The following is a 21,152-nucleotide window of genomic DNA, read 5'->3' on the forward strand; positions in this document are numbered from 1 at the left end:
GCCAACTCCTGTTACTTTCTCCCATCCACCACCAAAGTTCTCTCCTCTTCGTTACGACGACTCCTCTTCCCCTTCTCCCAACTACGGACTCCCAAACCCTAATCGATGGATCGGGTGCAGCTTCTCCTCCTTGGCTTTCCCGTCTTCCTCTTCTGCTCCGATCTCGTCAACCTCTTCACCCCACCACCACCTCCTCCTCCTAAGCCACACATTCACCACCACCACCATCCGCCGGCTTCATCTCTCCTCCAAACTCCAGATGTCTCCGTCGCTCAGGTACTTTACCTTCTTCCATTGCTTTCTTCTCTTTCTCTATCCTCTCCTTATTCCTGGGATTTGGATCGTTCTTTTGTGGATCTGTGCAGAATCCGCTTATTGGAGGTGTGGGTTATGGGACTACGGTCGAGCTAAAGTTCTGCGCTTCTTGCTCTTACAGGTCAGACCTCTTCCTATTCTTGGGTTTCTCTCTAATCTTATTTGAATTATTGGATTCCGAAGAAAGATATGAAAAACTTGAAAGTATACTATTATCTATATTCGCGTGCAAATATGAATCCGTACGGTTGATCTAGTTCTGTTCTTGCTGCACTACTAGTTTATTACTGGGAATGATTGATTTCTGATTGCTTGAAATGAATCCATATTTTTGTTTAAATTTTATTTCTTCATGTGAGCTCTTAAAGTTTTATTTTTTTTGGGTTGATGTCTTTAATTCCACATCTTAATAACATGCGGTTCTTCATGCCCAAAGGCTGTCACAAGAAGAGATAGCTGCGTATAGGCTATGTAACCATAATTTGACATGTAACTTGAGAGCATCATCTCAATAATTTGAACTGTTAGGAATTCAGCGTTAAAGATTAAACAGATTGCTAACTGCATATGAGAATGTAAGGATAAAAAACACACATTTATAGGGAGAAAAATAGAGCCGTTGACTGGATGGTTTGGTAAAAGGGTCCGAAGATATTTTTGGCCGGGAGATTTTGCTGATATTCCCTAGGAGTTTTGTAATCTTCTTGCCATTGATGTTTCTTAAGGCTATTCTGGCCACCAATTTAACTAGCTGATTTCAACTCTTTTTAATGAATTAAAAAAAAGCTTGGACTTTTAATCATCAGGCAACTTCTATAATTCATTGGGTCTAGAAAGGAAATATAGACCAACATTTCTGTAACATTTTTTTCGTATTTTGGGTGACCAGAGAATGAGCTTACTATGAGTACCATTACAGGGATTCCAATTACTTCACTCAGGAATAAATTAGTCAGGAATAAAAGGCACCCATGATACTTCCTTGCTTCCTTGTGAATTTTAATTTTTGGAGGACATAACTCATGGTAACGCTAAATAGTGGAAAATGAACCTCGTCTAGCCAAGCCAATAGTGGAAAATGATAACGCTAAATAGTTCTTTTTGTCTATCCTATTTTATTTCCTTTTTGAGGAATAACATTATATTTATTTAACCTGAGATATTGAAACAGCAGCAAATGATTCCAACATTCATTTTGTTATTCCACCAAGGATCTAAATTCCATGCCTATTTTAGTGCACTGGAAAAATAATTAATAGAAGAGCGGGTCATTCTTTGTAATTGTTCTCTCCTTCAAGAAACTATATTTCTGTGTTGAGTTTTATATATCTGCTATGGAATCTGTAGTTATCATGACAAATTCTTCACTTTGTTATGTTCTGTATAATTTCTATTTGAGAAGATCATCAAACATGAAATCATGAATAACGTTGAGATATTTATTTTGGTAGGGGAACTGCGATGACCATGAAGAAAATGTTGGAAACCTCTTTTCCTGGGCTCCACGTAGTCCTGGAAAATTATCCTCCAACCCTTCCAAAACGCCTACTCAGCAAAGTGGTACCCATTGTTCAAGTAGGAGCTATTGGAATTGTAATGGCCGGTGACCAGATTTTCCCCAGGCTGGGAATGACACCTCCTCCATTGTATTTCACTTTGCGTGCCAATAGATTTGGAGCTATGGCAACAACTTGGCTTCTTGGAAATTTTGTGCAATCTTTTCTACAGAGTTCTGGTGCATTTGAAGTTTACTGCAATGGAGACTTGGTAGGGTTGCTCTGAGACACAAAACCTTTGTTTTCTGATGCATCCATTTTTTGGCGTGTTATACTGACCTTTGTAGTGCAAAATAATCTTTTTGTCAGAACTCATAATGTTTTGAATGCGTACGTAGAAAGGCAGGCATAAATTAAAAAAAAAAAACAAGTAGATACAGCTTTTTTAAGAACCCTATTGCATATAGTTTTTATGTGAGATAATAATCTTTTTGTAAGTATATTTTGTTTTATGACGGCTGTGGTTACAATTAGCAATGCTTCCATTTCCATGCAGCAACGTCATATCATTGTATGTTTTCCATTTGTCTGCGTAACAGATGTGGTGCAAGTCATTTTTGTTTATGATAGCTATGTGGTTACAATTAACAATGCTTCCATTTCCATGCTGTAATGTCATACCATTGTATGTTTTCCATTTGATTGCGTAACAGATGTTGCAGATATTTTGTTAGTGTACTTGAAAATTTGATTTTTTTTTTCTTCTCCTTATCCCTTGCCGAATGCTGGCAGCTTTGTAACAACTTGCTGTAATTGCCTAATTCTTGTGGTGAAGAATTCAATCTGCCCATAGCCATTTATTTCATGAGGGTTTTGGAATTTCCATATTTTTTGTGTTTGTTTCTTCTTTTCCATATCTGGTGAAATATGATTGCCTAAAGTTAAATGATGAAGACGAAGGAAATTATAAAGTTGCTCAACCTATTATATAGACTAATGCCTTGTCCTTGCAAGAATCTGTGATTAAATGATTGGTTTTGCAAGAATCTGTGAAAGATATTGTGGTTAAGTTTATGTAAGCATGTTTATCTTCCCATTTCTTTGTGATGTCTGCACATGGCTCTTGGTTGCTCACTATAAATTCCTTTCCACTTTCTAGGTTTTCTCAAAATTGGAGGAGCAGAGGTTCCCCAGTGAATTTGAGCTGAGAGAACTGATTGGCAACAAATTACCAGAAAGTCAATTTGGGAAAAATCTTGGAAAAGTTTGGGCATAGGTAATTGGAGAGATTTTTCAATATGCAAGAAACTTCATGGTGGTCTGGTTATCAATTTGCTGCTGTCATCTCACGTGTGTTAAAACCATCTACTTAGGGACAGACAGGAGAAGCTGCAACTTTTGATTTATTATTTCTTCGTTAATGATCAACTTGCTAATTATCCAGACTTATACTTGTAAAGAATCAGCTTATTTTGTTAGTCAATCTGATCATTTCCGGTGATTGCTGTTATCTGCTATTTTATTATCAATCTTGTTGGTATGGACGCAGCTAATTTTCTATTATTTTGCTATCGATCGGAGCATATCTTCTTTCTAGTTCATGTCAAGAGTTTCTGATTCTCTAGGTGAATTACTTGTACCAGAGGCAGCAATTTTTGTTAGTAAAGGAACAATCAATTGTCTATCACTTGCATCAATATTAGTAGTCGTTTGCTTGATTATTTTACTGTCTATATGTAAGATTTGCGTTCCTAAACTTAAATTAATAGGTAAACCAACTACCAGGTCTTCAACTCATGGTTCAATAGACTGACTCTGATCATATTAGTTTATATGAATTATCCAAGTGCTAAATACATTTAGACCCCCACCCTTAATGGTGCGGACAAGAAAATATTAATAATCATTTTATTTGTTCCTTTTAAAATAAAGATAAAAACTGTTTTAAAGCATCTGAAATTAATTATGAGATTTTTTCACATAGTTATAAGGATTTTACGTATAAACGAAGAATAGTTCAGGGTCATAAATGTAATTATCTCTAAATCCAAAAGCTTCTTTAACTCGTCATGCTTAACAGAAAAAATTCCACGCAGATGACCTCAGGGGTTATAAAAGTTTTCCAGAACAAAGTACAAAGAAAAGTCCTCTAATCGTCTCCACTGAGGCCGCCTTTACCTCTAGTCACCGCGCCACCTGTCATCTCCACCGCCTCCCTCCGATTCAAACACGAATTCCTGCCGTCCGATCTAACAACATTAATTACAACCGTCTCTCCTCTCTTCCACACTCTCTTCGTTCTCAACTCCATTTTCTCATGGCTTTCTTCCGATCTCTCTCTCGCCTCTCCCCGCTCTCCCGCTCCAATCCCAGGAAACACTTCTCCCCCATCTTCCCTCTGTCCGCCGCCTTCGTCTCCGATGCTGGAGCTGCCGAGGCAGTCGGATCAGGCGTGGCCGCGGCGGGCCTCTCGGGGCTGGGGCCCACGCGATCCACGGAGAAGCCGAGGGTCCTGGTGCTGGGGACGGGGTGGGCGGGGTGCCGGCTCATGAAAGAGATCGACACCCGACTCTACGACGTCGTGTGCGTCTCGCCGCGCAACCACATGGTGTTCACGCCGCTGCTGGCCTCGACGTGCGTGGGAACGCTCGAGTTCCGGTCCGTCGCCGAGCCCATCGGGAGGATCCAGCCCGCGATCTCGACTGCGCCAGGGTCCTACTTCTTCCTCGCCAAGTGCACCGGCGTGGATCCCGAGGCGCACACGGTTAGTTGGGTTGTTGCTTACTTGCTTACGGCTTCCGAAGTGTTTAATGAAATGGGGAAGCGAGGGGAAAGTGGGATTTCCGGGGAAATTTAAGACCTCTAAGCTTCTTTTTTTCATGAATCATGATAGGATGTAAAGGATGCTCGATCCGTGTTTTGTTATGGTAAATTATAATGTTTCTTTCTTTCTTTTTTGAAAAATAATAATAAGGTGGAGTGTGAAACTGTTACGGATGGTGTTAAAGATAGTTTGGAGCCGTGGAAATTTAAGGTCTCATATGACAAATTGGTCGTTGCATCCGGAGCAGAGGCCTCGACTTTTGGAATACATGGTGTGAAGGATCATGCAATCTTTCTTCGTGAAGTCCACCATGCCCAAGAAATTCGTCGCAAGCTCCTCCTCAATCTAATGCTATCTGATGTGCCAGGTATGTTATCTCAATAGCTCGATTTATGTTTTTTTTTTTCCTTTTCACTTGTATAAAAAAGGAAGCTTTGCAAAAAGTTATATTGTCAAATTGTTCTGCTAGACTGCTAGTGATTTATCGGATAATCATCGATATCACTCAGATAATCAATGCTATTTAGCAAGAAGGAAGCTTTGCAAAAAAGTTACTATTTTATCACTCAGTATTAATTTCCTTGGCGCAGAATAACTGTAGAACACATTAAAGATCTAACGGCGTGTTTCTTCTTGTTTATCATATTGCACGGCACTTTTTGATAATATTATGCAGATCCTAGAGGAGGAGCATTTGGCATAACATCGTATATTTTAAGATTTGACTACTAAAAATTAAGAAGGTTCATTGTACCTGTTGCAAATGTCTTTGATCCCCTCTATTAAGGCTTAGAGCCTTAGATATAACTTGCTGAGTTATACTACAGGTATTTCAGAGGAAGAAAAGAAAAGACTCTTGCACTGCGTTGTTGTTGGAGGTGGTCCAACAGGTGTGGAATTCAGTGGCGAACTCAGTGATTTTATTATCAGAGATGTTCATGAACGTTACTCCCATGTTAAAGATTATATCCGTGTAACCCTAATTGAGGTTTGCATACAGTAGCTCTTCATCGATCTTTAAAATATTGACTGGTTTTTTCACTGAAGCTTTTATTTACTGTTACAAGTATTCATATCAAGTTGCTTGCTGTAATTATGTAAAATAGTTTGATCTAAGATTGAGTTTTGACAGTTGTTTTTCCCTTTCTCATCTTAGGCAAGTGAAATATTGTCATCATTTGACGTTCGCCTCAGACAGTATGCTATAAGTCAACTTACTAAGGTGAGTAAATCCAAGTCAATGGGGACAAACTCCTTTGTGGCGATATTATTTATTTTATTATCCGTTTGGGTTCATCATGTAACTTATTTTTTAAAATCTCTTGCCATATAGTTTTTTTTTTTAAACTACTTTGGGATCTACACGACATTAGCATATTTCACATTTTGAACTTTCTAATACGAGTCATTCTTTCTATGTCCTGTTTCCATCACTTATACATCTGTGGAAGGAGAGAACAGACAGTGAAGAATCTAATTTTTTTTATATCCCAGTCAGGTGTTCGCCTTGTCAATGGAATAGTGAAAGATGTACAATCTGAAAAACTAATTCTGAATAATGGAGAAGAGGTTCCATATGGGCTTCTTGTATGGTCTACTGGTGTTGGCCCTTCCCCATTGGTTCTCTCTTTGCCATTTTCAAAGTCACCAGGTGGAAGGTATTATTTTTCACTTTAAGCAGCTTAATATCTATTCTTTGTTGTTTTTACAATATCGATTTTATTCAACATTTGCTCCTGAAATATAAAGTTGCATTTATCTAAACTTCAGATGCAACTTATACATTAGAACTCCTATAGTGTTCATACTGATGCAACTTATATGTCAAGGAAAAGTAAGAAGATTTGCATTCTTTACAGGATTGGTGTCGATGAGTGGTTACGTGTTCCTTCTTCTCCGGACGTGTTTGCTATTGGTGATTGTAGTGGATTTATTGAAAGCACAGGCAAACCAACCCTTCCAGCTTTAGCTCAGGTAATCTGGTGCAATATTTTGCTTTTCCAAAATCATATTTCTTGTAAGAAGAGATGCAAATCATAAGTCTAGATGCATGTTTGAAGGATTTATAACTCCATGAAGTTGCTAAAACTTTTTGCAAATCTAAAGCCTCTTGCATCTGTGGTAGAAAGAGATCCTTTTGAACTCCCATCTGGATTAGAAACCAACAGAGAGATGGGAGAGCTTTAGGACTAAATCTAGCTAAATTACAAATCATGCAAGAGGGGTTTATTACTAAATCTATGATTGGTAATTGAAAATTTGAGTTATTGATCTTGCTGGTCGTAGAATGGGCAGGGGGCTTGCAACCTAGCTTACGCTTATTTAGTGGACATCATATGCACCATTGACCTATATTTCTAGTTGTCTTTACCTTTTGCAAGTTGAATCAAGTTTTCATTTCAAATAGTAATTTAAAATTTTAAAGTGTTAAAAACAGGTTGCAGAACGACAAGGAAAGTATCTGGCCAAACTATTGAACCGGATTGGTAAAGCTGGTGGAGGCCATGCAAACTCTACAGCTAATGTGGAACTTGGAGATCCCTTCGTATATAAGCATCTGGGAAGCATGGCAACAGTTGGAAGATACAAAGCACTAGTGGATTTAAGACAGAGCAAGGTTAGTTATCTTCGCACCATGTCTATTATGTCGTCAAATTTGGTGATGAAACTAATGGTGCTTCTCTTTGATCAGGAGGCAAAAGGGTTGTCTCTTGCAGGATTTGTCAGCTGGTTCATCTGGCGATCGGCATACTTAACTCGTGTTATTAGTTGGAGGAACAGATTTTACGTTGCAATCAACTGGCTTACTACATTTGTGTTTGGTCGTGACATAAGCCGCATCTAAGGCTTTTGGAAAGGTATTCCCCTTCCATATAGAATTTTTTTTCCCGGGAGAAATCTACCCCCTTCCATATAAAGTTCGTATTCCTTTTCTTTTTGGACCTCGATTACAGTTAAGTAATAACCAGATTCCAGTGTTTGGCGAATAAATCTGGCATTTTCTCTGTTTATTACTTGACTGTTGGTTCTTGTATACTGGAACAAAGGCTTATTAAATTGGATATTTTGGATAATAGTAGTAGTTTCCACAACCACCCTTTGTGAATAAACCGAAAAGCACGTACACTGAAAGTAAATTGTCATCGGCAATTACTTTTCTGGGTAATTATATTATTACTCGAGCGAGAGAGTTATGCCCACAGCTGTGGTATTGGAAACTTACCTACCTGAATACCCGGAAAATAAGAGAATACCACGAGCTTGATTAATACCTAATTAAAATAATCACATTTGATTACAAATTGAAGACACTAATTAAGAGCTGAGAAACAACTGTTAGGGATATTCCTATATAAATTAATTTCTTTCCAAGACACAGCCACTGTTGCGGTTAATCTCAGCCTTAAACTGGATAATATCAACACCACTCAGGGCAAGATTCGATGTGTGAACTCTTGCAGGAAGCTCACTCTTTTGGACTAACAATGGCCAGAATCTGCACATATGCCGGATGTATGGTTGTTACTATCCAATCTCATTAGCCTACGAAGCAAAACGGAGAAGGGACGCACCTTGTCAGTGAATTCATGAAAAATTTGTCCTTGGATGGCTTTATCCAATTCCTGCAAACAAATAAAGCGGTGGTTTAAGCATTGAATTTTCTTTGGATTTTAATCTAAACAAGTGCAACTGAGTATATCTGAATGAAAAAATGGTAGCACCCAAATTTTAGGCTTTGACTATTTCTGTGATGATCATGTTACAGTGAATCATTACCTTGTCTGGCTCTTCGGCACTGTCAATTCTGATTATAAGTTTCCGTAGTTCTTCATCCTTCAGAGCGTCTCGAATATCGGCGGACACAGCTGTGTTTGTGAGTAAAAGCTTAATGTGAGATAAACAAAATATGTGGATATATTAAGAGGCAGAAAGTTGGATAGATCACAATGCTAATATCTGTCGATCAGAATGCAGAACAGCTGATTGATAACATACAATAACAACATAGAAATTGAGAAGGAATATAATGCAATGAAACATTTACGTGATTAAATCGGCACACATTTTGTCTTTGTACATCATATGTGCAAGTTTCATTCCAGTCATGTGATAGATGAACAGCAAAGTAGCAACTACATCAGTGTCGTGCTCTACAAACCTTTTGCTATTAATATGTGGTAGATATCAAGAGCACTTTAGGCAATCCAGAAGCTCTTGCTGATTACTCGACAAAGAGTATATTCTCGACAGATGAAAATAAATAATGACAGAAGGTATTATGACAACTTATATCATAAGCCAAACATCAAAATCTATTAAGAACTCATCACAAATTAAATATGGCTATTCAAGTCATCAATCAGAATGTTTGAGGGGCTGTAAGAACAGTATTCTCTTTGCAGTTTCCAGAGTGAGCTTCAAGAAGATATCCTAGTTTTTTTAGACAGCTAAGAAGAGAGGTAAGTGGAGACTAGTAGACGAAGTGCTTTAAGATCATTATCTAAAATTCTAAATATCTAACAAAAACACTAATTGATTGCACACAAGGCCTTTAACAAGGGGGGCTCAATTGTTTCCTGTCTATTACCAATATTCCTTAGAATATTTGACAAGCAAGGTGAAAAGCATGCCCACATATAGTCAGCACAATGACCAGCGAGTGATAAGAGCATATTCAGATAAGTGGGCACTGCCAATTGTCTATTGGATTTGAATCATCAACAAGAAAGAAAGTATTTCTTCACCAAGACAAGTATTTGCAGTTAAGTGCCAATTGTCCATTGGATTGAATCATCAACAAGAAAGAAACTCTTCATTAAGATAAGTACTACCAGTTAAGTGCCACTTGTCTATAGGATTGAATCATCAACAAGAAAGTAATCATCACCAAGACAAGTAATTGCAGTTAAGTGCCAATTGTCCATTGGATTGAATCATCAACAAGAAAGGAACTCTTCATTAAGATAAGTACTACCAGTTAAGTGCCACTTGTCTATAGGATTGAATCATCAACAAGAAAGTAATCATCACCAAGACAAGTATTTGCAGTTAAGTGCCAATTGTCTATTGGATTGAATCATTGACAATAAAGAAGTAACTCTTCAAGTATTTGCAGTTAAAATGTTCAAAGATTTAATAAATTTTGCAACATCTTATGAAAATACCCAATACCGTGGATTTTATGTCCCTCAAACAACAAATGAAGAAGAATATAGTTTTATAATCTTCAGTCAACTAATTGGGTTTTAGAACAAAAGGGAAATAAAAGACTTGACAATTCAATCTGATATGAAAAAAATATATTCTAACAGAGCATCATAACATGTAATACATGCATGATCAGGCAAACCATACCTAGAGATTGTAATTGCTCTTCATTCACAAGCCAGCTTGGTTCCTCGACTTCAAGCGACCTTGCAGGGCGCACAGTGGCTGCTGCTAATGATAGGAAAAATGTCTATTTAACAATATGTGGCTCTTAGGACCTAATTTGAAGTAGATATAGGGTCTAGTTACATATTTCATGGTATAAATTAACATCAGAATGAGAGCATGCAACAATAAATGCCAGACTAAATTATCTCCTCTTCCTCCTGCCAAAGAGCTCATGTCCATGACGCATGAGAGGGTCTCTTAAAGAAAATATAGAACAAACTGTGCATGCAGATTCAATCCAATGTTATTTCCTTTGGTGAAGTTGGCATAGAACACCAGATAGTGGAACATTTGCTACATTTAGGGTCCAGAAGCCAGTGCCTTTCTTTACCAAAATAATGAATTCATGTCTTTCGATATTGCATTGGAACAAGCATAATGAGTGATGATTAACATATGGATACTATCTAATCTGGAATAAGAATACTTAATTCTTTCAGGCAATGCACGATTTCTTGAAAAGCTTTTGCTTTTTCTCATCAGTTGATTGAGCAAACTTTTTGCCAGGAGGTGAAAAAAGTAATTAGTAATAAATCATGTTCTAAAATGCCAAAACCCAGAACCTAAGATTAACAGGAGGAAAGTCTGGATTTTTTTAATTAACATTCACAGATAAACATACAACGAAACACCCCTTTCCTATTTTCCTTTGTCTGGTTGCACGACATGGGAGCTGAGGTATATTTTGGATGTAGCAGCTTCCTATACCAAAAGAATTTCACTACTGAATCGAGAAAGTAGACTGGGTCCTCAAGCAAATTGGAGGAAAGACTTACTCTGTTCTTCCAGAGGAGTCAATGACTTCTGACAAAGGATTTCTGCACCAATTAATTGAAAAGAAAAGTTTACTCATGACACAAATCAACAAAAAAGAAACATATAGAAGTACACGCTACATTGGCAATGATAAGAAATATGGAATTTCAACTATTCAAGGAAACAGTATTGGCTCTATCAATTAACAATTACCCATGATGGTACAAACCTATAATAATGCTGAGACGGAGAAGTGTATCCTGATACTAGTGGTTAGTATGAGAGAATTATAGCTTCATATTAGTGATGAGAGAGAAATAGAAATGAAAACAGACCAACCAATATATTTGATTGCATGAAGAGAGGAAGGGAGAACTGTAAACCTAGCTGTCCTCATTGACGCTTAATCTGATGATAACATCATTGTCTATGTCTATGGTACTCTGTATTTCTCTTTACAAAGATTATTTTAAAACTTTAACTTGCTCCCTAGTCATACCTTCTGCATTATGTATATGAACATTTTTTCCCAGTTAGACCACACAAACTATTCAATAAAGTAGTTCGCTCCTATAGTTTTCTTCTCTGCTCACAATCAAGTTCCTACCTATTTCACATTATGCCAACCAACAAACGTGTATAGATAAAAAGGATAAATCGTATTTTCCACGTAAATCCTGCACTATGTTTCACTAATCACTACACAACTACAATTCTTCATCATCATAAAAATCTATGAAAATAATGGCGAAGAGCCACATTTGAATCTCTCATTGGATCAGAAAATTTCACATAACTAGTTAACAAAGAGTACCAATAAAATTATAAAAAAAGGAAGTTAGCATGTACTCAAAGATAACACCTTTGTGCTTCTTAAAGCATGCCACTGAGCAACTGCATGGAGGAACAAACAGTAATCATCGAGTCAGTATGTACTCTAAGAAGTTTGCCCACCAAAAGAAAAGATAAGAATGTAATGATATATCAAAGCAAAGTGACAGTACACGAACTAGTAAATCCGTATTATTCAAATATTTTAAGCATATTGATTCGAAACAAAACCTCTGAATTCTTCCAGAAAGTTTACATGAGAGGGATCAAGAAAAGGGTTTTGCTTACTACGGAGCACGACATGAGGGACATTTATACTTGGATTGCACCTCCTTGCAGACACCACATGCTTTAGAACCCATCGATCCTCCAAATAACCTTCAGAATTATCTCTATATAGCTTCACTTCCAACTCTGGAGAGAGAGATGCATATTACCCAATAATCATATCTGCCATTAGGAAACTGGGGGGCAGAATAGACGAATAGAGAAGGATTCGAATAAGTTACCTGGAATCAATCAGTTCGATCACAGCCCGTTTAGAAAGCGGAAAAGGTGGAGTCGTATGGTTTGCAGTTAAAGGGTTCAGCGATGGCGGTTGTGAGGACGAAGGGAAGAAGGGGGCGGGGCGGGGGGGAAGAATCGCGAAGCTTTGTCGATGGTAAAGCTGTAAAAGGATGTCTATTTGCAGAGAACACCCTGAAGAAGATAGTATTTCTTTATATTATAGGACAGTCTTTACATCATTTGGGACTGGGTCTATCAATCTATCATCTATGGTTTAAATTTTTGGGGTTTTATAATTTACATCCTAGAGTTTTCTCTCAAGTCTTAACACCCTAGAACATCACTACATGAGCAATAACATTTTTATAATTTACACCCGCAACTAAAAGTACTTTAGGAAAGATGCAAGAAGAACTCTAAATTAATGCCTAAACTAGTTAAGAAGAGGATCCCGAAACTATGTAAACAATAGTAAATCTGTAGAATTACACACACTAATCCCTTCAGTTATCTTTAAAAGAGAACCACAAAAATTTTTGGTTCTTCAATAAATGATAGTACTAATAACACAACGAGAGACTACTAATACATACAATCTAAAAGAGTTCAAATTTTACTGGTAAGATGCTTTAAATCACAATGTAACATCTCATTTACTACTCCTCAAGCAGCTTAGTACAGCATAAACACCACCCAACTTGTATTTGACAAGCAAATCACCTTGCATGAAGATGCTAATAAGGTTTACTAGCACTCAAACTCATAGCAAACCAAGGATGAAATGCTAATAGGGTTCAACTAATAAGAGTTCAACAGAGATTACAATAACAAATGCAAAGGATGATGACAATGTCAAATCTTATATCTGGCAAGAGGATCCTTAAGAGGCAGGCATTCATGGAAAACCCTCCAAGCATATTCCTCAAGCGAAAATGGACGAAATTTCATTCCACCATTATCGGCACGATCGGTGCGTTGGTGTTTGCTGTCCTCCACCACTGATGGCACCAGTGAAGAGATGACGCTATCCAAAGGCAGAGTTATGAGCATCGATAGAGATATGCAGCCAGACGTATTGCAGTACCCTGAAGGCAATGGAGAGGGTTGAGCTCTGCCTCTCACCTTCTTGAATTTTCCATTGCTCCAGACCTTCAACGTGCAGATTTACAAAAACAATGAGAATTATGGAATTTGATGAACTAACTAAACAATTTGTAGCTAGATAAAGATACATTACTAAAGAGAGAAGCAGACCAGCCTGCTCTATTCTGCACTCGGCTTAACAGCCCCAAAATCTAAGGGGTTGTTTGATTTGAGAGTAAGTTTCAGCAATGGAAACTAGTCGAATAGATAACATTAGAAAGTATTCCACTAAAAAATGGTCACAGTATTTGGATAACAAGTGCAGCGCAGGGGAGAAACACCGTCCTATTCTCAAATCACACAGAACTCGAACTCTGTTACTAGTATCAACATCCAAGTAAATCTGCAAAGACGGCCATCCTCTTTAGATATTGGTCAATTAGGTAGGTATATAACTTCTAAAATAATATGCAATCAAAAAATATTTCTGCCTACTTATTCATATATAATATTTAGCGACTAATTCATACGACCAATCCAAACAGTAATAATGTTAATAGCTTCTTGGCATTGCTACTATTGTTGTATGTTTTTTAGTTCTTGCTCCCAAATTAGTAAAGATATAATATTTTAAGGCCCATCCATGAGAACAATGAGTTAGCACTCAAAAGTGGAACTCACCTGAGCGATGTCTCCGAGTGTGACGAGAAGCGAGTCATCTTGCGGAGGCACGGCGATCCACTCCCCCGAGTCACCCATCACCCAACTCGGCTCCCTTCCCTTCCCCTCGTACTGTAAACCCATCACGTACGGATAACCCTTCCCTATCCTCACCTTACCCTCCTCCCCTATCCCACCACCAGAATAAGACGGCGGCGCCGTCGCCCTCGAAGAGACCCACATCAAACACTTTGCCTTCCTCTCCCCCTCCCCAAATGGATTCCCCCCGAAGAGCAAACCCAACACTTCCAGCCCAACCTTCTTCAACCGCCTCGCGTACTCCAGTAGACGTAGATCACCAGCACTGTCGTCATCGGCGTCGAGCACGATGATCGGATCGCGACCGTCGGGTTCTTCTTCTTCGTCGTCGTCGAGGTGGCCGAAGCCGAGGGCGGACACATCGCGGGGTGAGGAGGATATTAGGGTTTGGGATTCTCTGAGGGCGGAGTCATGGAGATGGGAAGTGATTCCGTGGTCGGAGAGGTGGAAAAAACCGAGAGATGAGGCGGCCGAGAGGAGAAGGTCGTGGTGGGCGTCGAGGAGGGAGATGAGAGGTGGCTGCGGAGGCGGGTGGGATCGAGGGGGGCGAGAGAGGAGGAGCGGCGGGGGAGAGATGAGGAGTTGGTGGAGGAAGCGGGAGAGGTCGTCGGGGTTGCTGGGGAAGGAGTGGTTAGATGGGGTTGGAGGAGGAGGAGGAGGAGATGGGGTTGTCAAGGAGGATGAGGTGGCGGCGCCTCCGCCGCCGTGATCGTGGTGGTGGAGATCGGTGGTGAGCGAGAAAGAGGCCATCATGGAGGGAGAGCAGAGCTATGTTTGGGATTTTAACACGATTTTAGGAGACGGGTCGGGTTTTAAGACGATCCGACCCGATATCTATGGCGGACCTGTGATGACTATGGTGGGGCTTTTGTATATTATTTATAATGTTCTTGAGTCTAAAATGTCGTACTTGATAAGGTTATAGACTTATAGCTACACAAAAGACTTCACATGCATTTTCTTTAGTCTTCGCAAGTGCTACGCATGCAAATCCCATTGGAATGGACATCTGGACTGCAAATTGCGAGTAATTTCTTGGAGAAATATTGAAAACCTTGGGGAATTTGTGCTGGTCAAACCCTATAAATATAAACATCGTATTCATATGGTGAATAAGAAAAGAAAAGCCGTTTAAGCGAGTTTTTAATCCTCATAATACTTCATTAATTACTTGGAATGATCAAAAGTACTAAGTTGAGTTCCGATTTGGCGGTTTTTGAGCGTTAGGAATTAGGATGTATTAATCCGGCACGACACTGACTTTTTTTGGGGGGGAGGGAATCATGATGCAGTTATGAACATTTGCCTGACAATGACCAGGGAAACGTGTGCATCTCAGTCTCATGATTTACGTAGAATTTTTATTTAGTACGTAAAATCCATCGGCTGTGAATTGGTCTACGATTGACATTTGGATTAATCTGACGGCTGTTATGGGTGTTAACATATTAGTTGGCGTGGAAGTAATTATTCTAATCATATCTGAATATAAATAAGCGTATTAAGAGCATCATCCTCTTTCTTTAATTTCTTGATGGGTTTCTCATGCCTTAATCAAGCAGGGGCCCCCACCACTCTGCCCGAGTCCTGACCTCAATGAAGTGTGGTACTATTGACATGAAACAAGTTCAGAGAAAGGAAGATGTCGTCAGTTAAGGGGGCACTCATCCCTGATAACCAGCTTTGTTTTGGGGGATGTGCAGCTGGAAACAAGGATTGGTTCTATTTCATTATTGAACGAGCAGACAAGAGTAAGAGGTCCAGAGTACGTATGGATCATTACAATAAAGAAAATTCATTAGCATTATTTAACACAAAAAGGATTATTCCGGAGTGATAAAGAGACACCCACATGCCGCTGAAGATTTCCTGTCCTTAATTCCGTTATCTTTTAACGTCCAACTTTTTTTTTGTTTGGGAAAACAAATGGCAATGGTTGTAATGCGAAATAAGCCTTTGGATTTCCCAAGTTATATTCGACCACATGAGATGCATGAAGTGAATAGTTTGACAAGATTGCATGAGAGATAAAAGTAGAAACAGCAGCCTTTAGAAGATCGCAGTCTACTTGTTCTAACGATCTTGGTATTCTACATGATGAAGCAGAATAGCTGATCACTACAGTTCTAGTTTGCAATAGAGAAGAGGAACCAAGAAGTGAGATAATAAATTGTACATTTTTATCGAATGAACTAATGTACTACGGTGGATAAATAGTAAAGAACATACACCAACTCTACAATTTCATGACCAAGCTTCTCGAAAGACTGTCACAAAGGGAATAAAATGATCTAGTCTTGTCTTGTGCTTGGAAGAACTATTTCTGAAAAAGAGCAGCAAGCTCTCCTTTCTCTGCCATGGAGCTGATTATATCACATCCACCCACAAGATCCCCTCCAACGAAAACCTGTGGAAATGTCGGCCAGTTGCTGTAACTTTTTAGTGTCTCCCTCAATCCATAGTTATACTCCTCGTCCAATACATCCACGCATTCGTAATCCACACCATGGGCCTCCAAGATACCCACAACCCTCTGCGAAAAGCCACATTGTGGGGCACTCCTTGATCCTTTGATGAATGCAACTACCTTGTTCTCCTTCACCAGCCGATCAATAAGCTCCTCCAATGGGACTGTGAGTTGAACATGGCGACCAGGTGTCAACCGCAAGTTTGGCTTCTGTTGTGTGCGGCGAACCCAGGTGTTATTTCCAGTTTCGTTCCCTGGTGGGATCTTGCCACTAGCTGTTATGTGTTCTTCCATCCATGTTTTCCAAGCATTGGTTAAAACTGCACGATCTGCTGCTGCGTCATCTAGCAGACCCACCTACATAGATAAGGTGCAGGATGGAAAATAGTTTCAGTGTTGCATTATTTATTATGCACCAATCTACGCAAGGAGAGACATAGAAGGGATTTTAGACAATGTAGGAAGTATCAGTGAGACTCTACGCCCATTCAGATTACCACAAAATAGTCTTTCTCAATCATAACTGGGTTCCTTATTTACTTACGATGATCCTATGACATTAATTAACACTACTAAATTCTAAGGACTTCAAAATCCATTGTGAAAATCACAAAAAGATCCAGAAATACAAAAATGTTTCAAATTTGGCTCAATTTGCAAAATATCAATCTGTAAGGTTTGGGATAACTCTCTGCCACTAAACTTACAGCAATTTGCTTTCACAATAAGAAACTTGTTCTGAAGCCACAGTTTGAATCCTTCCTCAGTTAATGCCTTCCTCAGACGGAATGTCTTCTTATAATCATATCATCTAGAGAATTTGGGCTGACTAGCTAAAAATGGGCTCAAGTCCCTCCTACAACCGCAGTTTCTCAACTTTACTGAAACATAGAGTCATTGAGACGAGTGTCGAAAATTGCTTTAAGTGTACATATTGAGATTCTCAACTATATGAGGCAAGAAGTCAACCCTAGACCAGCCAGGTCCAAGTGGCAAAACTAAACCTCAACTTTTTATATGGTGGGTTTCAAGTTACCAATACCAAACCTACCTTATAATCAAGGACCTTGATTGAGTTGCTTGCTTCTGGTGAGCATTTATCAGAGATTATAATCCAGGGCGATTATACACTTATGAGAGGTTAAAACTTGGGACAATGCAGGAATAAGCAAAGGCTGACCACTAAGATGATTCGTTAACTGCAACGGAAACCAAGATAACCATAGAAAAAAGATTTACAAGACAAATTGTAGGGTAATGCTATGATTGTACTCAAATTATTAGAAAAATAAAATTTAAACTTTCAAAAGACCCAGGATTATATGCCAATTACTGTTGAAAGAGGACTTGAGTTGCGAAACTTAGTAGTCAAGATTAGGCTTGATTTGCTAACCAAATCTGTCATTACTTGATTGATTTGAACTGCAACAGTCCAGACAATACTCCACAATCCACAAGCATGCTGAACCACTCTTAAGTATGTAGATGTCCCAAACGATACTTCATAATCCACAAACTTTCCGCAAAGGTTAATTAGCAGATCACACTAAATATAACTTTTGGTAACTCCACTCTCTCGCACAATAAAATATTAAACATGTTTGACAAAAACCCATCTCAGAAGTAATCAAAACATTTTCCAGTTGCTAGAAATCCACTAATTACTGGAAATTATGCACCTAAAAACAGAATAGGAATCACCTTTACCGAACAGCATAGACCCGGGACCAATTTGATATGCGTAGCGATGCTTCCCGCGATGTTTCGCGACACACCAATGAACTGAAGCTCCCCGTCCTTGTCGTAGACCCCATAAACGCCGGGAGCGGAGGGAAACGCAGCTTCCAACTCTTCGGTCGCCTGGGGAACCGGGACGATCTCAGCATCGGCGAACTTTCCTAGGGCGGCGGTGACGGCGAAGGAATGGCCTCTGCGGCTGCGCTGCTTCGCGGAAGAGACAGCGCGAAGGGTTAGAGAGCGGCAGAATAGAGAGGAAGGGAAGGGAGAGACGAAAGAGGTGGGAGAAGAGGAGGAAGAAAAGGGGAAGCGAGGGAGAGGTGAGAGGAGTTGGAGTCGAGAGAGTTGGGCGGATGCGGCCATCGTCTCTTCTTCCGTGGGTCTTGCTTTGAGTTTCTCTTCTCGCCATTCTTATTCGTTAGATAGGGTACGGGTCGGATGTAAGGTAAAGTCCGACAATAGTATCCGATTCAAGTGAGTCGGATCCGAGTTGGGCCAGAGTTAGTCTTCTAGGCCCATCTTCGCCTGTGTTTGTAGGACCCTTTCCAGATTGGATTTCGTCCAGGCCAACCTCATATGGGTGGGTCTGGGCCTCTTGGGGTGGTCCTCGTATGCGCACATCCAACAGCTCAGATTGTATCTGTCACATTCAATCGAAGCAATTGAACGGTCACTCAGACTGACTTACACAAGGTCGGCCAGGATAGAAATCAAGCTCATTTATCTTGAGCGGGCTTGATTAAATTGAAAAATATATAAACTATTCCTATCATTCTATATTAGATTGTATTTACAAGAGAGTTATTAGAGGGCCCTACAATTTAACTATTCGATTATTATTACATAATAACCATCTACCTTGCTTTTCATCTCTCTTATCATAACCGAATTATTGCTCTCATCAATGGCGATTCCAATTTGCATATAAATATTATTCTGAATAGAAAAGATTCAGTGGAATTTATACTTTCCCGTTTCCATCAACATCTAGAGAGAATCTTCTTGCTGTTCTTAAGTCTAACAGTTCTTTTGAAAAGCTTAGCAACTTGTATGCAGCTTTATTTTCTTTTACTTTCAATGTTTCTTGCTTTATTTCACAGTTCATATTTTAAATTCTTCTTTAAAAATCTACCTTTTGAATTCTATATCATTTGGAAAATTTTTGGAGAAATTCACCCCCAAGCTAAGCTTTGACACACTCATGTTATCCACCACTAAAAATATTATATATCATTACTTATCCGAAAACGCTACAAAAATATTCATGGGGAAATATGCAATATTAACATAAAGTTAGGAAACAAAACCCCTTAGTGCCATGCCACAAACAAATATGACAACCTTATCGGGACCATTTTAAATCCAAATTAATGCAATGTTAATTTTTTCTAAAAGCATCTCCTTTGGAGAGCTCTAGAACCCAAAAGACTCCAAATAGAATATGCTTTATTAGAGCTCTATGCATTCTAACTCAACCGGATATATTGTATCAAAATTAATTAAAAATTATTATAAAAATTATTTTTTTAATAAAAAATATATGGTTTGAAAAGCTCTCGTTGAGATTTTGAAAATAAGAGCAATATTAAATAGTTTCAAAATTATTTAAATGTGTGGTGTTTATATTAGGAGGATAATTTTAGATAATTAAAATTTCTAATATTTAATTTAAATTTTAAAATTTAACTCTATAATAATTTAATATTAGATTTGTTTGAAGGTCTGGCGGAAACCTTTTCAACGATAATACTTTTTTATTAAAAACAATATAAGTATATATTAAATTAAAAATTAGTGCACAAAAATATGAGTAAAATTTAAAATAATAGTGTATACCGCATGAGAGGTGATTTTAGAATTAAAAATTAGTGTTTTAGAGCAAGGCTCTAAAATTTTGAACAGTTGGGTTTCCTTAGTTCTGGTCTCCTCTGTAACAGAGCAGCCATCTGATTTGCCTCGAGATTGGATCCATCCGTAAGGTCAATTAAAGTTCACTTTTTGGCAAAAACGAATTAGAGAAATTATCAATAATTAGTGGTGGGATAATTCACATCACACTATATCGGAGACCTAGATTTTATTTTTAATGTCTCAAAATAATATGTTTATTAGGTCAAATGTTATTTATACAAATATTGAAGGATAACAAAGGCAAAATATATAAGGCTTTGTTTGGTTTGAGTTTAGGGGACTTTCTTTGATCCAGAAACTTTTAAACTGATTCAGTATTTAAATATATTTTATTTTTTTAATATTTAATTAAGTTTATTTTTTAAATTAAAATTAAGAAATGAGATTAGAGTTCGGAGTTTAGCTTTTTAATAATTTTTTTAAGAAAAAAAAAGATTTTTAATATTATTCTTTTGAAAAAAAAATTGAGAATTTAAATGATGTTGACTGATGTTGATGCCTCGACATTTACTTATTCAACAATTTTGTCCTATTTTTATTTATTTATTTTTGGATAATATCATTGGTAAGCAGTCAATATCAAATACTTCAAAATAAAGACGTCTCTAAGACTTCTCCTTCTTACTTTACTTCTCTAAATTAAATTTGACCTTCCACTTCCTCTCCTTGATCTCCCAACAAACGACTGGTAGTGGGTGGTGCTGGTGCAGTTAATTCTTTCCGAGCTTGCAAGGAAAGGATCCAAAATTTAATGCTTGCAAAAGAGTACTCCAAAACTTGAAAAGATATAATAATTAAACAGTAGTAGGTGGACCCAAATTGCAAGGGTTAGGCTATGGATTTGTTGCAGTGGTAGTAGTAGTTGGAATAGATGGCTAGTGGTATGCAAGTGGGTCAAAGTCAAGCATGAGGATATAGATTGCCCATAGGATGGATGATTGGGCATTAGATTGGTCCATTCGGTAACACTCTGGAGTTTGGATTGGATTCTTGCACAAGGAGTCAACTTTTTTTTTATAGAAATTTACAT

At 38.3% G+C, this 21,152-nt stretch overlaps 5 protein-coding genes across 8 annotated transcripts; 2 read left to right on the top strand and 3 right to left on the bottom strand.

Moving 5' to 3' along the window:
- On the top strand, positions 1 to 3,340 carry LOC140799351 (selT-like protein). The gene is made up of 4 exons (XM_073153658.1): positions 1 to 276; positions 366 to 436; positions 1,767 to 2,082; positions 2,971 to 3,340. The coding sequence occupies exons 1-4, from the start codon at positions 106 to 108 to the stop codon at positions 3,085 to 3,087; spliced, it is 675 nt and encodes a 224-aa protein (XP_073009759.1). The 5' UTR covers positions 1 to 105; the 3' UTR covers positions 3,088 to 3,340.
- Positions 3,341 to 3,927: 587 nt separating this feature from the next.
- Positions 3,928 to 8,223, top strand: LOC140799156 (internal alternative NAD(P)H-ubiquinone oxidoreductase A2, mitochondrial-like). Of its 2 annotated transcripts, XM_073153316.1 has the most exons (9): positions 4,005 to 4,575; positions 4,786 to 5,002; positions 5,463 to 5,623; positions 5,792 to 5,857; positions 6,130 to 6,293; positions 6,495 to 6,609; positions 7,073 to 7,252; positions 7,328 to 7,493; positions 8,097 to 8,223. In XM_073153316.1, the coding sequence occupies exons 1-8, from the start codon at positions 4,129 to 4,131 to the stop codon at positions 7,478 to 7,480; spliced, it is 1,503 nt and encodes a 500-aa protein (XP_073009417.1). In that variant the 5' UTR covers positions 4,005 to 4,128; the 3' UTR covers positions 7,481 to 7,493; positions 8,097 to 8,223. The 2 variants fall into 2 exon arrangements, with proteins under 2 accessions (XP_073009419.1, XP_073009417.1); XM_073153318.1 differs by lacking the exon at positions 8,097 to 8,223 and having other exon boundaries at positions 3,928 to 4,575; positions 7,328 to 7,709.
- On the bottom strand, positions 7,879 to 12,430 carry LOC140799157 (uncharacterized). Of its 2 annotated transcripts, none has more exons than XM_073153320.1 (8): positions 12,168 to 12,430; positions 11,947 to 12,072; positions 11,690 to 11,721; positions 10,848 to 10,889; positions 9,991 to 10,071; positions 8,413 to 8,501; positions 8,208 to 8,258; positions 7,879 to 8,131 (listed from the first exon to the last, which is right to left on the bottom strand). In XM_073153320.1, the coding sequence occupies exons 2-8, from the start codon at positions 12,018 to 12,020 to the stop codon at positions 8,102 to 8,104; spliced, it is 399 nt and encodes a 132-aa protein (XP_073009421.1). In that variant the 5' UTR covers positions 12,021 to 12,072; positions 12,168 to 12,430; the 3' UTR covers positions 7,879 to 8,101. The 2 variants fall into 2 exon arrangements, with proteins under 2 accessions (XP_073009421.1, XP_073009420.1); XM_073153319.1 differs by having other exon boundaries at positions 9,991 to 10,074; positions 12,168 to 12,337.
- A 325-nt stretch (positions 12,431 to 12,755) lies between these two features.
- LOC140798473 (uncharacterized) lies at positions 12,756 to 14,829 on the bottom strand. Of its 2 annotated transcripts, XM_073152313.1 has the most exons (3): positions 13,930 to 14,829; positions 13,420 to 13,651; positions 12,756 to 13,314 (listed from the first exon to the last, which is right to left on the bottom strand). In XM_073152313.1, the coding sequence occupies exons 1-2, from the start codon at positions 14,758 to 14,760 to the stop codon at positions 13,445 to 13,447; spliced, it is 1,038 nt and encodes a 345-aa protein (XP_073008414.1). In that variant the 5' UTR covers positions 14,761 to 14,829; the 3' UTR covers positions 12,756 to 13,314; positions 13,420 to 13,444. The 2 variants fall into 2 exon arrangements, with proteins under 2 accessions (XP_073008414.1, XP_073008413.1); XM_073152312.1 differs by lacking the exon at positions 13,420 to 13,651 and having other exon boundaries at positions 13,930 to 14,817.
- Positions 14,830 to 16,165: 1,336 nt separating this feature from the next.
- On the bottom strand, positions 16,166 to 18,609 carry LOC140798437 (monothiol glutaredoxin-S12, chloroplastic). The gene is made up of 2 exons (XM_073152263.1): positions 18,176 to 18,609; positions 16,166 to 16,831 (listed from the first exon to the last, which is right to left on the bottom strand). The coding sequence occupies exons 1-2, from the start codon at positions 18,572 to 18,574 to the stop codon at positions 16,325 to 16,327; spliced, it is 906 nt and encodes a 301-aa protein (XP_073008364.1). The 5' UTR covers positions 18,575 to 18,609; the 3' UTR covers positions 16,166 to 16,324.
- Between the last annotated feature and the right edge of the window lie 2,543 nt (positions 18,610 to 21,152).

The sequence above is a fragment of the Typha latifolia genome, chromosome 12 (assembly GCF_019914945.1).
Source record: "Typha latifolia isolate L0001 chromosome 12, TyphaL0001v2, whole genome shotgun sequence".
Taxonomy (NCBI): domain Eukaryota; kingdom Viridiplantae; phylum Streptophyta; class Magnoliopsida; order Poales; family Typhaceae; genus Typha; species Typha latifolia.

Bases quoted from the DNA above. Each gene is read 5' to 3' on its own strand.
- LOC140799351 (XM_073153658.1), top strand. From the start codon at position 106: ATGGATCGGGTGCAGCTTCTCCTCCTTGGCTTTCCCGTCTTCCTCTTC. The intron at 277-365 runs GTACTTTACCTT...GGATCTGTGCAG, and splicing joins CAGATGTCTCCGTCGCTCAG to AATCCGCTTATTGGAGGTGT. The intron at 437-1,766 runs GTCAGACCTCTT...TTATTTTGGTAG, and splicing joins TGCGCTTCTTGCTCTTACAG to GGGAACTGCGATGACCATGA.
- LOC140799156 (XM_073153318.1), top strand. From the start codon at position 4,129: ATGGCTTTCTTCCGATCTCTCTCTCGCCTCTCCCCGCTCTCCCGCTCC. The intron at 5,003-5,462 runs GTATGTTATCTC...GTTATACTACAG, and splicing joins AATGCTATCTGATGTGCCAG to GTATTTCAGAGGAAGAAAAG. The intron at 5,624-5,791 runs GTTTGCATACAG...TTCTCATCTTAG, and splicing joins TCCGTGTAACCCTAATTGAG to GCAAGTGAAATATTGTCATC.
- LOC140799157 (XM_073153319.1), bottom strand. From the start codon at position 12,020: ATGGGTTCTAAAGCATGTGGTGTCTGCAAGGAGGTGCAATCCAAGTAT. The intron at 10,075-10,847 runs GTAAGTCTTTCC...TCCTATCATTAG, and splicing joins GACTCCTCTGGAAGAACAGA to CAGCAGCCACTGTGCGCCCT. The intron at 8,502-9,990 runs GTATGGTTTGCC...TCACAAACACAG, and splicing joins AGAGCAATTACAATCTCTAG to CTGTGTCCGCCGATATTCGA.
- LOC140798473 (XM_073152312.1), bottom strand. From the start codon at position 14,760: ATGATGGCCTCTTTCTCGCTCACCACCGATCTCCACCACCACGATCAC. The intron at 13,315-13,929 runs GTGAGTTCCACT...TGCACGTTGAAG, and splicing joins CACTCGGAGACATCGCTCAG to GTCTGGAGCAATGGAAAATT.
- LOC140798437 (XM_073152263.1), bottom strand. From the start codon at position 18,574: ATGGCCGCATCCGCCCAACTCTCTCGACTCCAACTCCTCTCACCTCTC. The intron at 16,832-18,175 runs GTGATTCCTATT...TTATCTATGTAG, and splicing joins GTCTATGCTGTTCGGTAAAG to GTGGGTCTGCTAGATGACGC.